Source organism: Oncorhynchus keta, chromosome 1, assembly GCF_023373465.1.
Source record: "Oncorhynchus keta strain PuntledgeMale-10-30-2019 chromosome 1, Oket_V2, whole genome shotgun sequence".
NCBI lineage: Eukaryota > Metazoa > Chordata > Actinopteri > Salmoniformes > Salmonidae > Oncorhynchus > Oncorhynchus keta.
In genome coordinates, this window is record NC_068421.1 from 2,361,408 (window position 1) to 2,374,786 (window position 13,379).

The 13,379-nt window shown below is 46.3% G+C and overlaps 1 protein-coding gene across 3 annotated transcripts in view; it reads right to left on the minus strand.

The window, feature by feature from the left end:
- Window positions 1-13,379, minus strand: part of si (sucrase-isomaltase (alpha-glucosidase)) — a 134,776-nt gene that overhangs the window by 60,513 nt on the left and 60,884 nt on the right. For all 3 annotated transcript variants that reach the window (XM_052457800.1, XM_052457824.1, XM_052457836.1), the window contains exons 18-20: window positions 6,741-6,895; window positions 6,433-6,517; window positions 1,337-1,393 (exon numbers count right to left, since the gene is read on the minus strand). In XM_052457800.1, coding sequence (XP_052313760.1) covers window positions 1,337-1,393; window positions 6,433-6,517; window positions 6,741-6,895 — 297 coding nt within the window. The remainder of the gene's footprint in view (window positions 1-1,336; window positions 1,394-6,432; window positions 6,518-6,740; window positions 6,896-13,379) is intronic.

A 13,379-nucleotide genomic window follows, 5' to 3' on the forward strand; every position in this document is an offset into this window, starting at 1 on the left:
CCCCTCATCTCCACCAACATCTCTCCTTCTGTTCCTCTCATCTCCACCAACATATCTCCTCCTGTTCCTCTCATCTCCTCCAACATCTCTCCTCCTGTTCCTCTCATCTCCTCCAATATCTCTCCTCATGTTCCTCTCATCTCCTCCAACATCTCTCCTCCTGTTCCTCTCATCTCCTCCAACATCTCTCCTCATGTTCCTCTCATCTCCTCCAATATCTCTCCTTCTGTTCCTCTCATCTCCTCCAATATCTCTCCTCCTGTTCCTCTCATCTCCACCAACATCTCTCCTCCAACATCTCTCCTCCAACATCTCTCCTCCTGTTCCTCTCATCTCCTCCAACATCTCTCCTCATGTTCCTCTCATCTCCTCCAACATCTCTCCTCCTGTTCCTCTCATCTCCTCCAACATCTCTCATTCTGTTCCTCTCATCTCCTCCAACATCTCTCATTCTGTTCCTCTCATCTCCTCCAACATCTCTCATTCTGTTCCTCTCATCTCCTCCAACATCTCTCCTCATGTTCCTCTCATCTCCTCCAACATCTCTCCTCCTGTTCCTCTCATCTCCTCCAACATCTCTCCTCCTGTTCCTCTCATCTCCTCCAACATCTCTCATTCTGTTCCTCTCATCTCCTCCAACATCTCTCCTCCTGTTCCTCTCATCTCCTCCAACATCTCTCCTCCTGTTCCTCTCATCTCCTCCAACATCTCTCCTTCTGTTCCTCTCATCTCCTCCAACATCTCTCATTCTGTTCCTCTCATCTCCTCCAACATCTCTCCTCCTGTTCCTCTCATCTCCTCCAACATATCTCCTCATGTTCCTCTCATCTCCTCCAACATCTCTCCTCCTGTTCCTCTCATCTCCTCCAACATCTCTCCTCATGTTCCTCTCATCTCCTCCAACATATCGACTTCTTTCCTCTCCTGTCAGGTACCTTTTTACTCCTAATTGACTGCACCGCACCCCTTCCTCCTCCCACCCCCGTAACCTCATTGGCCCACCAGGACAAGGCGCAGCAGTGAGGAAACCAATCTAAACTCTCATCTGATCAGAAGCTCTTTACACAGCTGTGTGATGCCCAAATTAGGTCCCGCAGGATCTCAACACCCCTTTAATCAATGAGACAGGGAGATTCTCTTTCTAGTGTCTCTGTGTCTCCTCTGTCCTTCTTCCTACATATTTCCTCCCTTATCTCTATCCCTCTGAATCTGACTGATATAGTACAGCAGTGGTTCTCTTCTCCAGTGTGCTTTATGTAAAGCTCTTGTAAATAGTCTACTCCTTTTTCATGTCTTTCTAGGAAGGAAGCAAAGATGAAGTAAACAGAATGCTCACCTTTTCATAGTCAAACCACACAGCGTCTGGGACGTAGGCTTGGATCCACTCCACCCCCTGCAGAAATCAACCAATCACGCATCAGCAAGGGCAAAACAAACACCAAATGAGGTAATTGGTTGAGCAGACTTCTCCCTATTTCTCTCCACACAACATGGCCGATCCAAAAACGAAACAGCCTTGGCAATGTTCTAACAGTAGAGGATCTGGGTTTGGTTGAAGTTATGCCTGCATCACAACTGGATGTGGGGTCACAATCAAAAGCAAAGGCACCATCAAGAGATGGACAATGGCCTTTGAGGATTGTAGGGCGGCAGACATGAGTAATCGATAACCAAGCGGCTGTCCTTTGATAGAGCTGTCTTAACTGTGTTCACTGTCCTGCTGACAGACGGGAACACAGAGAGAACAGAGGGATGAAACAGAGACAAAGAACAGAGGGAATGAAAAGAATAGAGAGAAAGAGAATGATGTGTCCTTTTCAAGCAGAGCGATGGTAAAGCATGCCGTCTGTGAACACCACAAGTTCTCCTCTCTCTAACTTTAAAGCCACTGCTGACACCATTTGTTTCACTGGCCTGCCTTGTCCCCTTTAATGTTCTACAGAACCCTGTCATTAGGGATCGGAGAGAGGCAATTATATGAAGAGGAGAAGAAAGAGGGGATGGACAAAAGTGGTCAAGAAGAAGAAGTTTCAAGTAGTATTAGTTGTATGTACAGTACGGAATATGCATTTTTTTTACACCATCCAACAAAATGCTTACTGCAGGTTCCTTCTCGACCATGAAACAACAAAAATAAACAGTAAAAAAAATCACAACAGGAACATAAAGTAAATGGCCCTGTAGAATAGAATAAACATTTTAGCACCAGTATAATACAGGAAGGCACAATTTATAGTCCAATATTTCCATGTGTATTGTGGTAGAGGCAAGTGTAAAGAAGCAGAAGAATAAGAAGCAGAAGAATAAGAAGCAGAAGAAGAAGAAGAAGAAGAAGAAGAAGCAGAAGAAGAAGAAGAAGAAGAAGAAGAAGAAGCAGAAGAAGCAGAAGAAGAAGAAGAAGAAGAAGAAGAAGAAGCAGAAAAAGAAGAAGAAGAAGAAGCAGAAGAAGCAGAAGAAGAAGCAGAAGAAGAAGAAGAAAAGGAAGAAGCAGAAGAAGAAGAAGAAGCAGAAAAAGAAGAAGAAAAGGAAGAAGCAGAAGAAGAAGAAGCAGAAAAAGAAGAAGAAGAAAAGGAAGAAGCAGAAGAAGAAGAAGAAGAAGAAGAAGCAGAAGAAGAAGGAGAAGCAGGAGAAGAAGAAGAAGAAGAAGAAGAAGAAGAAGAAGAAGAAGAAGAAGAAGAAGAAGAAGAAGAAGAAGCAGAAGAAGAAGAAGAAGCAGAAGAAGAAGAAGAAGAAGAAGAAGAAGAAGAAGAAGAAGAAGAAGAAGAAGAAGCAGAAGAAGAAGAAGAAGAAGAAGAAGAAGAAGAAGAAGAAGAAGAAGAAGAAGAAGAAGAAGCAGAAGCAGAAGAAGAAGAAGAAGAAGAAGAAGAAGAAGAAGAAGAAGAAGAAGAAGAAGAAGCAGAAGAAGAAGAAGAAGAAGCAGAAGCAGAAGAAGAAGAAGAAGAAGAAGAAGAAGCAGAAGAGGCTTCCTTGGTCTTTATACTGCTGAATTGTGTAAAACAGAAATCTTATTTTTTTCTCATATCATCCACAGTTCCAGGAAATCCCCATCTTTTCCCACAAGCGAAAACCCTCAGACATGATACAGGTGAAGGATAGCTGCTATCTGCACATCGTTAACTGCTGGCTCACTCATTCATAGCTAGCATCAGTCAGCAGCTTGACTAATGCAGAGGAACTGTTAACGCTGCCATTAATCCTAACAGTAATTGAAAGGAACAGAGGGCTCGATCCTCATTTGGAGTGATGAGGCAAGTTGAATAGAGGGAAGATCTGAACCTGGGCTCGAGACTCATACATTGGTCTCAGGTTAGAGTGATACCACTAAATATTATGGGAAAGGTAGCAGGTAGCGGCAGGTTAGCCTAGTGGTTAGAGCATTGGTTCAGTAACCGGAAGGTTGCTAGCTCGAATCCCAGAGTTGACCAGATATAAATCTGTTGTTCTGCCCCTGAGCAAGGCACCTAACCCACTTTTCCCCGGTAGGCCATCAATGTAAGTAAGAATTTCTTCTTAACTGACTTGCCTAAAAAAACAGAGAGGGTAAGGTGGATATATATTGGAGAAAGATAGAGAGAAGAGGCAGTATATATATATATATATATATATATAGAGAGAGAGAGGGAAATTAGTTCAGAGGTTTGAGAGTGTACTTGATTTAGAGCATGCAGTAGAGACGAGAGCAGCTGCTTTTGAAGAAGGGATGAAAAGAGGAGAGTGATGGAAGGAGAGACGAGGAGAGGTATGGGGATGGACTCGGGCGGACAGGGCTAGACCTCCCCAGTCTATCAAGGCGCTGGAGAGATCAATGTTAAGAGATCCACTCTGATCTTACACTTAGCCCCTAGACATCATTAGACAGAGAGGAGGTACTGTGAGGGAGAAAGAGAGGAATGAGGAGGTACTGGGGAGAAAGTGAGAGTAGATAAGTTAGAGAGAGAGACAGAGAAGGAGAGGAGGTACTGTAAGTTAGAGAGGAAGAGAGAGAGGGGGAAAGAGAGGAGGGATGGAGAGAGGAGGTAAGTTGGAGAAAGAGACAGAGACACAGAAGGAGAGGAGAGAGGAGGTACTGTAAGTTAGAGAGGAAGAGAGGAGAGGAGAGAGGAGGTACTGTAAGTTAGAGAGGAAGAGAAAGAGAGGAGAGAGGAGGTAAGTCAGAGAGGTTCAGAGAGTGTGTGAGAGAGAGAGAGAGAGAGAGAGAGAGAGAGAGAGAGAGAGAGATGAAAAGCCATTTGAAGGACCAACAAAGAACATGATCTTTCACACAAGTTATGTCTTGATGTCAATTAACAACTTATTACATAAGCCTGAATTATTACACAACGTTTGACTTTTTAGATGACATCCTCTCTGTAGCCCCAAGGAGAAGTCAAGCTTGGGCTTCTCCCTTCTCTCTGCTGGCATGACAACCTTTTCACTCTGATTACAGTTATTATATTCAGACTGGAGCCCCACTCTGTTTGTCTCTAATTCACCAGAGGCCATGCTAAATTGCTTATTAATCAGCTGGCCACTTTTAACATGACCACAATCTAAATGCAGTCGCAAAACACACACACACACACACACACACACACACTCACATTCGTGCAAATACACACGGACATGCGCACACATACTCATATGCACAAATGCGTACATACAAACTCTTTGGCACATACACAAAAACTATTGAGTACACACACACACACACACACACACACACACACACACACACACACACACACACACACACACACACACACACACACACACACACACACACACACACACACACACACACACACACACACACACACTAGTTCACACACACACACACACACACACTAGTTCACACACACACACACTAGTTCACACACTAGTTGACCTCCGTTGGGACAAGCGCATAACATGACACACACACACACGCACGCACACAATGTATCTACGCTTCTAATCTGCTTGTAATGAGGTCAGTGCTCTCATTAGTGTGGCGGGGAAAAAAGGAGGAAATGAAAGAGAAAAGAGAGAGGGAGGATGGAAAGTAAATCCCATGTTATGTGCTTATCCCAACGGAGGTCAACTAGTGTGTGTGTCATGTTATGTGCTTGTCCCAACGGAGGTCAACTAGTGTGTGTGTCATGTTATGTGCTTGTCCCAACGGAGGTCAACTAGTGTGTGTGTCATGTTATGTGCTTGTCCCAACGGAGGTCAACTAGTGTGTGTGTCATGTTATGTGCTTGTCCCAACGGAGGTCAACTAGTGTGTGTGTCATGTTATGTGCTTGTCCCAACGGAGGTCAACTAGTGTGTGTGTCATGTTATGTGCTTGTCCCAACGGAGGTCAACTAGTGTGTGTGTCATGTTATGTGCTTGTCCCAACGGAGGTCAACTAGTGTGTGTGTCATGTTATGTGCTTGTCCCAACGGAGGTCAACTAGTGTGTGTGTCATGTTATGTGCTTGTCCCAACGGAGGTCAACTAGTGTGTGTGTCATGTTATGTGCTTGTCCCAACGGAGGTCAACTAGTGTGTGTGTCATGTTATGTGCTTGTCCCAACGGAGGTCAACTAGTGTGTGTGTCATGTTATGTGCTTGTCCCAACGGAGGTCAACTAGTGTGTGTGTCATGTTATGTGCTTGTCCCAACGGAGGTCAACTAGTGTGTGTGTCATGTTATGTGCTTGTCCCAACGGAGGTCAACTAGTGTGTGTGTCATGTTATGTGCTTGTCCCAACGGAGGTCAACTAGTGTGTGTGTCATGTTATGTGCTTGTCCCAACGGAGGTCAACTAGTGTGTGTGTCATGTTATGTGCTTGTCCCAACGGAGGTCAACTAGTGTGTGTGTCATGTTATGTGCTTGTCCCAACGGAGGTCAACTAGTGTGTGTGTCATGTTATGTGCTTGTCCCAACGGAGGTCAACTAGTGTGTGTGTCATGTTATGTGCTTGTCCCAACGGAGGTCAACTAGTGTGTGTGTCATGTTATGTGCTTGTCCCAACGGAGGTCAACTAGTGTGTGTGTCATGTTATGTGCTTGTCCCAACGGAGGTCAACTAGTGTGTGTGTCATGTTATGTGCTTGTCCCAACGGAGGTCAACTAGTGTGTGTGTCATGTTATGTGCTTGTCCCAACGGAGGTCAACTAGTGTGTGTGTCATGTTATGTGCTTGTCCCAACGGAGGTCAACTAGTGTGTGTGTCATGTTATGTGCTTGTCCCAACGGAGGTCAACTAGTGTGTGTGTCATGTCATGTGCTTGTCCCAACGGAGGTCAACTACTGTGTGTGTGTGAGAGAGTGAGTGTGTGTGAGAGAGAGATATCTTCTCTCAAGGTGTTTATTCCACCAATCGTTTTTTTTTTTTTTCGATAATTTCAAATAAAATGTGAAATATTATCTGTGTCGTAGTATGAAACGGAGCTAGTCTAGTTCACTGAGCCTGAAGCAGTACATGGACTTACAGGGTCCAGTACAGGTGTGATGAGCAGGTGTTTCCCCCAGAGGAACTGGCGGTCCACTGTCCAGGTGTTACTGTCAGAGTAGAACCTGGGAGACGGACAGAGGGAGGGGGGTTATTCATGTGGACCGATCAGTGCTTGTTTTTGTAAGATCCATGCATTGTTTCCGAAAAAAAATAAAGTTGCCTCTAAACTCTGATCAGTTGGGTCAGTGTTCGTCCTTGTGGACTTGAGGAAGATGATGGTATGTATTCCTGATCTGAGCCTGGGAGAAACTGCTACCAAGATCAACAGGAAGTGATGTCACTTACTCGTGCATGACGGGCCGGACCACGGTGTCCCCGGTAGTGTGAGCCTTGTAGAAGAGGGTGTAGAGGTAGGGGAGAAGGGTGTACCGGATATTCAGGTAATGTTTAGAGGTATTCACCAGCAGTGAGTCTACACCAAACACTGCCGGGTCCTGGGGCTGGAGGGAGGGAGGGATGAAGGGGAGGGGTGGAGAGAAGGGAGGGAGGGAGGGAATGAGGGAGGGAGGGAGGAATGTGGGAGGTAAGGAGTGAGAGAGGGAGTGAAGGAGAGAGGGAGAGAAGGAAGGAATGAGGGAGGGAAGGAGGGAGGGAGGGAAGGAGGGTAGGAAGAGAGGGAGGGAGTGAAGGAGAGAGGGAGAGAAGGAAGGAATGAGGGAGGGAAGGAGGGAGGGAGGGAAGGAGGGTAGGAAGAGAGGGAGGGAGGGAGGGAAGGAGAGAGGGAGAGCAGGGATTTATAACCACCATGATGACACTTCGTAATCAACAACAACACACTCAAAAGATAAGTGAACAGAAAGAACAGAAAAAGAGAAAGAGGTGAATTCCAGCTGAAGAGGGAGAGAACACATAAGAAATCAGGCCAGAGAGACAACAGAGAAAGAGGTGAATTCCAGCTGAAGAGGGAGAGAACACATAAGAAATCAGGCCAGAGAGACAACAGAGAAAGAGGTGAATTCCAGCTGAAGAGGGAGAGAACACATAAGAAATCAGGCCAGAGAGACAACAGAGAAAGAGGTGAATTCCAGCTGAAGAGGGAGAGAACACATAAGAAATCAGGCCAGAGAGACAACAGAGAAAGAGGTGAATTCCAGCTGAAGAGGGAGAGAACACATAAGAAATCAGGCCAGAGAGACAACAGAGAAAGAGGTGAATTCCAGCTGAAGAGGGAGAGAACACATAAGAAATCAGGCCAGAGAGACAACAGAGAAAGAGGTGAATTCCAGCTGAAGAGGGAGAGAACACATAAGAAATCAGGCCAGAGAGACAACAGAGAAAGAGGTGAATTCCAGCTGAAGAGGGAGAGAACACATAAGAAATCAGGCCAGAGAGACAACAGAGAAAGAGGAATGTCTAGGACTTTGGCTTGTGTGACCTTCTGATGAGAGAAGTGATTAGGGCAAAGCAAAGGTCAAACATTATCCGTCTCATTTAGTGTGAATCTCTCGTTAGATTCATTAAAATATCCTGTCTGCCGGCAGAAGGCCTCTCTCTCTCTCTCTCTCTCTCTCTCTCTCTCTCTCTCTCTCTCTCTCTCTCTCTCTCTCTCTCTCTCCCTTCATGTTTTATAAAACCAATATTTTTATTATCAACATTTCAGCAAGGCCTTATTTCAAGACCACTGAAGTTTATTAATACATTTAATGACATATTTTACCAGGTATGATGGCTGATTACATATGTGACTCGTTTCAGGAAACTCGACGTCTGTCACACTTCACTTCATTACAGGAGCGGCATTTTAACATAAACATGGATTTTTTTTTACAAAATCCGGGTTTTTGGCAGAAATGCCTTCTGGAGCATGTAAACTTTCATGTGTCTTGATAAAACACATGTATTGCATCCATAAATGAAAACAAAATGGTAACATTTTGAGCCACGGAATAAGACAAGAACCTTCCCGCTAGGCATGATTGGCTGAGATAATGGATGTGCTGGACATGCTGGGGGATGAGTTTGGATTGGTCTGCCATGGAGCTTCTGTCTATAACGTGAGCTCTTCAGTATTTGCTGACAGTTCTTTCTACCTCACTGTCGTTTTTGAAAGCTGTAGCGTTAGCCACCGAGAAGTACAAAAGTTTTGCTACTTTTCTCAAACAACATTGATTCCCTAAATGTAAAAGGTGCTATCGACCGATCAGTTAGAAGAGGTGTAGTCGTAAACTGTTCTCTCTGCAACCGCACAGCAAGCGGTACCGGTGCACAGCAAGCGGTACCGGTGCACAGCAAGCGGTACCGGTGCACCAAGTCGAGGTCCAAGAGGCTTATAAAACAGTTTCTACCCCCAAGCCACAAGACTTCTGAACAGCTAATAAAATGGCTCCCCAGACTATTTGCATACACAGCTCCTACTCTCTGTTTATTATTTATACATGTACATATTACCTCAATTACCTTGACTAACCGTTGCACCGCAAAGGGTATATATCCTCCACATTGACTCTGTACCGGTACCCCCTGTATATAGCCTCCACATTGACTCTGTACTGGTACCCCCTGTATATATCCTCCACATTGACTCTGTACTGGTACCCCCTGTATATAGCCTCCACATTGACTCTGTATCGGTTCCCCCTGTATATATCCTCCACATTGACTCTGTACTGGTACCCCCTGTATATATCCTCCACATTGACTCTGTACTGGTACCCCCTGTATATATCCTCCACATTGACTCTGTACTGGTACCCCTGTATATATCCTCCACATTGACTCTGTCCCGGTACCCCTGTATATATCCTCCACATTGACTCTGTACTGGTACCCCCTGTATATATCCTCCACATTGACTCTGTATCGGTTCCCCCTGTATATATCCTCCACATTGACTCTGTACTGGTACCCCCTGTATATATCCTCCACATTGACTCTGTACTGGTACCCCCTGTATATATCCTCCACATTGACTCTGTACCGGTACCCCCTGTATATATCCTCCACATTGACTCTGTAACGGTACCCCCTGTATATATCCTCCACATTGACTCTGTAACGGTACCCCCTGTATATATCCTCCACATTGACTCTGTACTGGTTCCCCCTGTATATAGCCTCCACATTGACTCTGTAACGGTACCCCCTGTATATATCCTCCACATTGACTCTGTAACGGTACCCCCTGTATATATCCTCCACATTGACTCTGTACCGGTTCCCCCTGTATATATCCTCCACATTGACTCTGTAACGGTACCCCCTGTATATAGCCTCCACATTGACTCTGTACTGGTTCCCCCTGTATATAGCCTCCACATTGACTCTGTACCGGTTCCCCCTGTATATATCCTCCACATTGACTCTGTAACGGTACCCCTGTATATATCCTCCACATTGACTCTGTACCGGTTCCCCCTGTATATAGCCTCCACATTGACTCTGTACCGGTTCCCCCTGTATATAGCCTCCACATTGACTCTGTACCGGTTCCCCCTGTATATAGCCTCCACATTGACTCTGTATCGGTACCCCCTGTATATATCCTCCACATTGACTCTGTACTGGTACCCCCTGTATATAGCCTCCACATTGACTCTGTACTGGTTCCCCCTGTATATATCCTCCACATTGACTCTGTACTGGTACCCCCTGTATATAGCCTCCACATTGACTCTGTACCGGTTCCCCCTGTATATAGCCTCCACATTGACTCTGTACTGGTTCCCCCTGTATATAGCCTCCACATTGACTCTGTACCGGTTCCCCCTGTATATAGCCTCCACATTGACTCTGTACCGGTTCCCCCTGTATATAGCCTCCACATTGACTCTGTACCGGTACCCCCTGTATATAGCCTCCACATTGACTCTGTATCGGTACCTCCTGTATATAGCCTCCACATTGACTCTGTATCGGTACCCCCTGTATATAGCCTCCACATTGACTCTGTACCGGTACCCCTGTATATAGCCTCCACATTGACTCTGTATCGGTACCTCCTGTATATAGCCTCCACATTGACTCTGTATCGGTACCCCCTGTATATAGCCTCCACATTGACTCTGTATCGGTACCCCCTGTATATAGCCTCCACACTGACTCTGTATCGGTACCCCCTGTATATAGCCTCCACATTGACTCTGTATCGGTACCCCCTGTATATAGCCTCCACACTGACTCTGTATCGGTACCCCCTGTATATAGCCTCCACATTGACTCTGTATCGGTACCCCCTGTATATATCCTCCACATTGACTCTGTATCGGTACCCCCTGTATATAGCCTCCACATTGACTCTGTATCGGTATGCCCTGTATATAGCCTCCACATTGACTCTGTACCGGTACCCCTGTATATAGCCTCCACATTGACTCTGTATCGGTATCCCCTGTATATAGCCTCCACATTGACTCTGTACCGGTACCCCTGTATATAGCCTCCACATTGACTCTGTATCGGTACCTCCTGTATATAGCCTCCATATTGACTCTGTACCGGTACCCCCTGTATATAGCCTCCACATTGACTCTGTATCGGTACCCCCTGTATAGAGCCTCCACATTGACTCTGTACCGGTACCCCCTGTATATAGCCTCCACATTGACTCTGTATCGATACCCCCTGTATATAGTCTCCACATTGACTCTGTACTGGTACCCCCTGTATATAGCCTCCACATTGACTCTGTACTGGTACCCCCTGTATATCGCCTCCACATTGACTCTGTACCGGTACCCCCTGCATATAGTCTCCACATTGACTCTGTACTGGTACCCCTGTATATAGCCTCCACATTGACTCTGTATCGGTACCTCCTGTATATAGCCTCCATATTGACTCTGTACCGGTACCCCTGTATATAGCCTCCACATTGACTCTGTATCGATACCCCCTGTATATAGTCTCCACATTGACTCTGTACTGGTACCCCCTGTATATAGCCTCCACATTGACTCTGTACTGGTACCCCCTGTATATCGCCTCCACATTGACTCTGTACCGGTACCCCCTGCATATAGTCTCCACATTGACTCTGTACTGGTACCCCCTGCATATAGTCTCCACATTGACTCTGTACTGGTACCCCCTGCATATAGTCTCCACATTGACTCTGTACTGGTACCCCCTGCATATAGTCTCCACATTGACTCTGTACTGGTACCCCCTGTATATAGCCTCCACATTGACTCTGTACCGGTACCCCCTGTATAATATAGTCTCCACATTGACTCTGTACCGGTTCCCCCTGTATATAGCCTCCACATTGACTCTGTACTGGTTCCCCCTGTATATAGCCTCCACATTGACTCTGTACCGGTACCTCCTGTATATAACCTCTACATTGACTCTGTACTGGTACCCCCTGTATATAGCCTCCACATTGACTCTGTACTGGTTCCTCCTGTATATAGCCTCCACATTGACTCTGTACCGGTACCTCCTGTATATAACCTCTACATTGACTCTGTACTGGTACCCCCTGTATATAGCCTCCACATTGACTCTGTACTGGTTCCTCCTGTATATAGCCTCCACATTGACTCTGTACCGGTTCCCCCTGTATATATCCTCCACATTGACTCTGTACTGGTTCCCCCTGTATATAGCCTCCACATTGACTCTGTACCGGTTCCCCCTGTATATAGCCTCCACATTGACTCTGTATCGATACCCCCTGTATATAGTCTCCACATTGACTCTGTACTGGTACCCGCTGTATATAGCCTCCACATTGACTCTGTACTGGTACCCCCTGTATATCGCCTCCACATTGACTCTGTACCGGTACCCCCTGTATATAGTCTCCACATTGACTCTGTACTGGTACCCCCTGTATATAGCCTCCACATTGACTCTGTACCGGTACCCCCTGTGTATAGCCTCCACATTGACTCTGTACTGGTTCCCCCTGTATATAGCCTCCACATTGACTCTGTACTGGTTCCCCCTGTATATAGCCTCCACATTGACTCTGTACCGGTACCCCCTGTATATAGTCTCCACATTGACTCTGTACTGGTACCCGCTGTATATAGCCTCCACATTGACTCTGTACTGGTACCCCCTGTATATCGCCTCCACATTGACTCTGTACCGGTACCCCCTGTATATAGTCTCCACATTGACTCTGTACCGGTACCCCTGTATATAGCCTCCACATTGACTCTGTACCGGTACCCCCTGTATATAGCCTCCACATTGACTCTGTACTGGTACCCCCTGTATATAGCCTCCACATTGACTCTGTACCGGTACCCCCTGTGTATAGCCTCCACATTGACTCTGTACTGGTTCCCCCTGTATATATCCTCCACATTGACTCTGTACTGGTTCCCCCTGTATATATCCTCCACATTGACTCTGTACCGGTTCCCCCTGTATATAGCCTCCACATTGACTCTGTACTGGTATAAAGCCTCACTTGTTATTTTACTGCTGCTGTTTAATTATTTGTTACTAGCATGCTAGCTAGTCACAACGAGAACCAGAGCAGCATGCTGGCTAGTCACAACGAGAACCAGAGCAGCATGCTAGCTAGTCACAACGAGAACCAGAGCAGCATGCTGGCTAGTCACAACGAGAACCAGAGCAGCATGCTAGCTAGTCACAACGAGAACCAGAGCAGCATGCTAGCTAGTCACAACGAGAACCAGAGCAGCATGCTAGCTAGTCACAACGAGAACCAGAGCAGCATGCTGGCTAGTCACAACGAGAACCAGAGCAGCATGCTAGCTAGTCACAACGAGAACCAGAGCAGCATGCTGGCTAGTCACAACGAGAACCAGAGCAGCATGCTGGCTAGTCACAACGAGAACCAGAGCAGCATGCTAGCTAGTCACAACGAGAACCAGAGCAGCATGCTAGCTAGTCACAACGAGAACCAGAGCAGCATGCTGGCTAGTCACAACGAGAACCAGAGCAGCATGCTGGCTAGTCACAACGAGAACCAGAGCAGCATGCTGGCTAGTCACAACGAGAACCAGA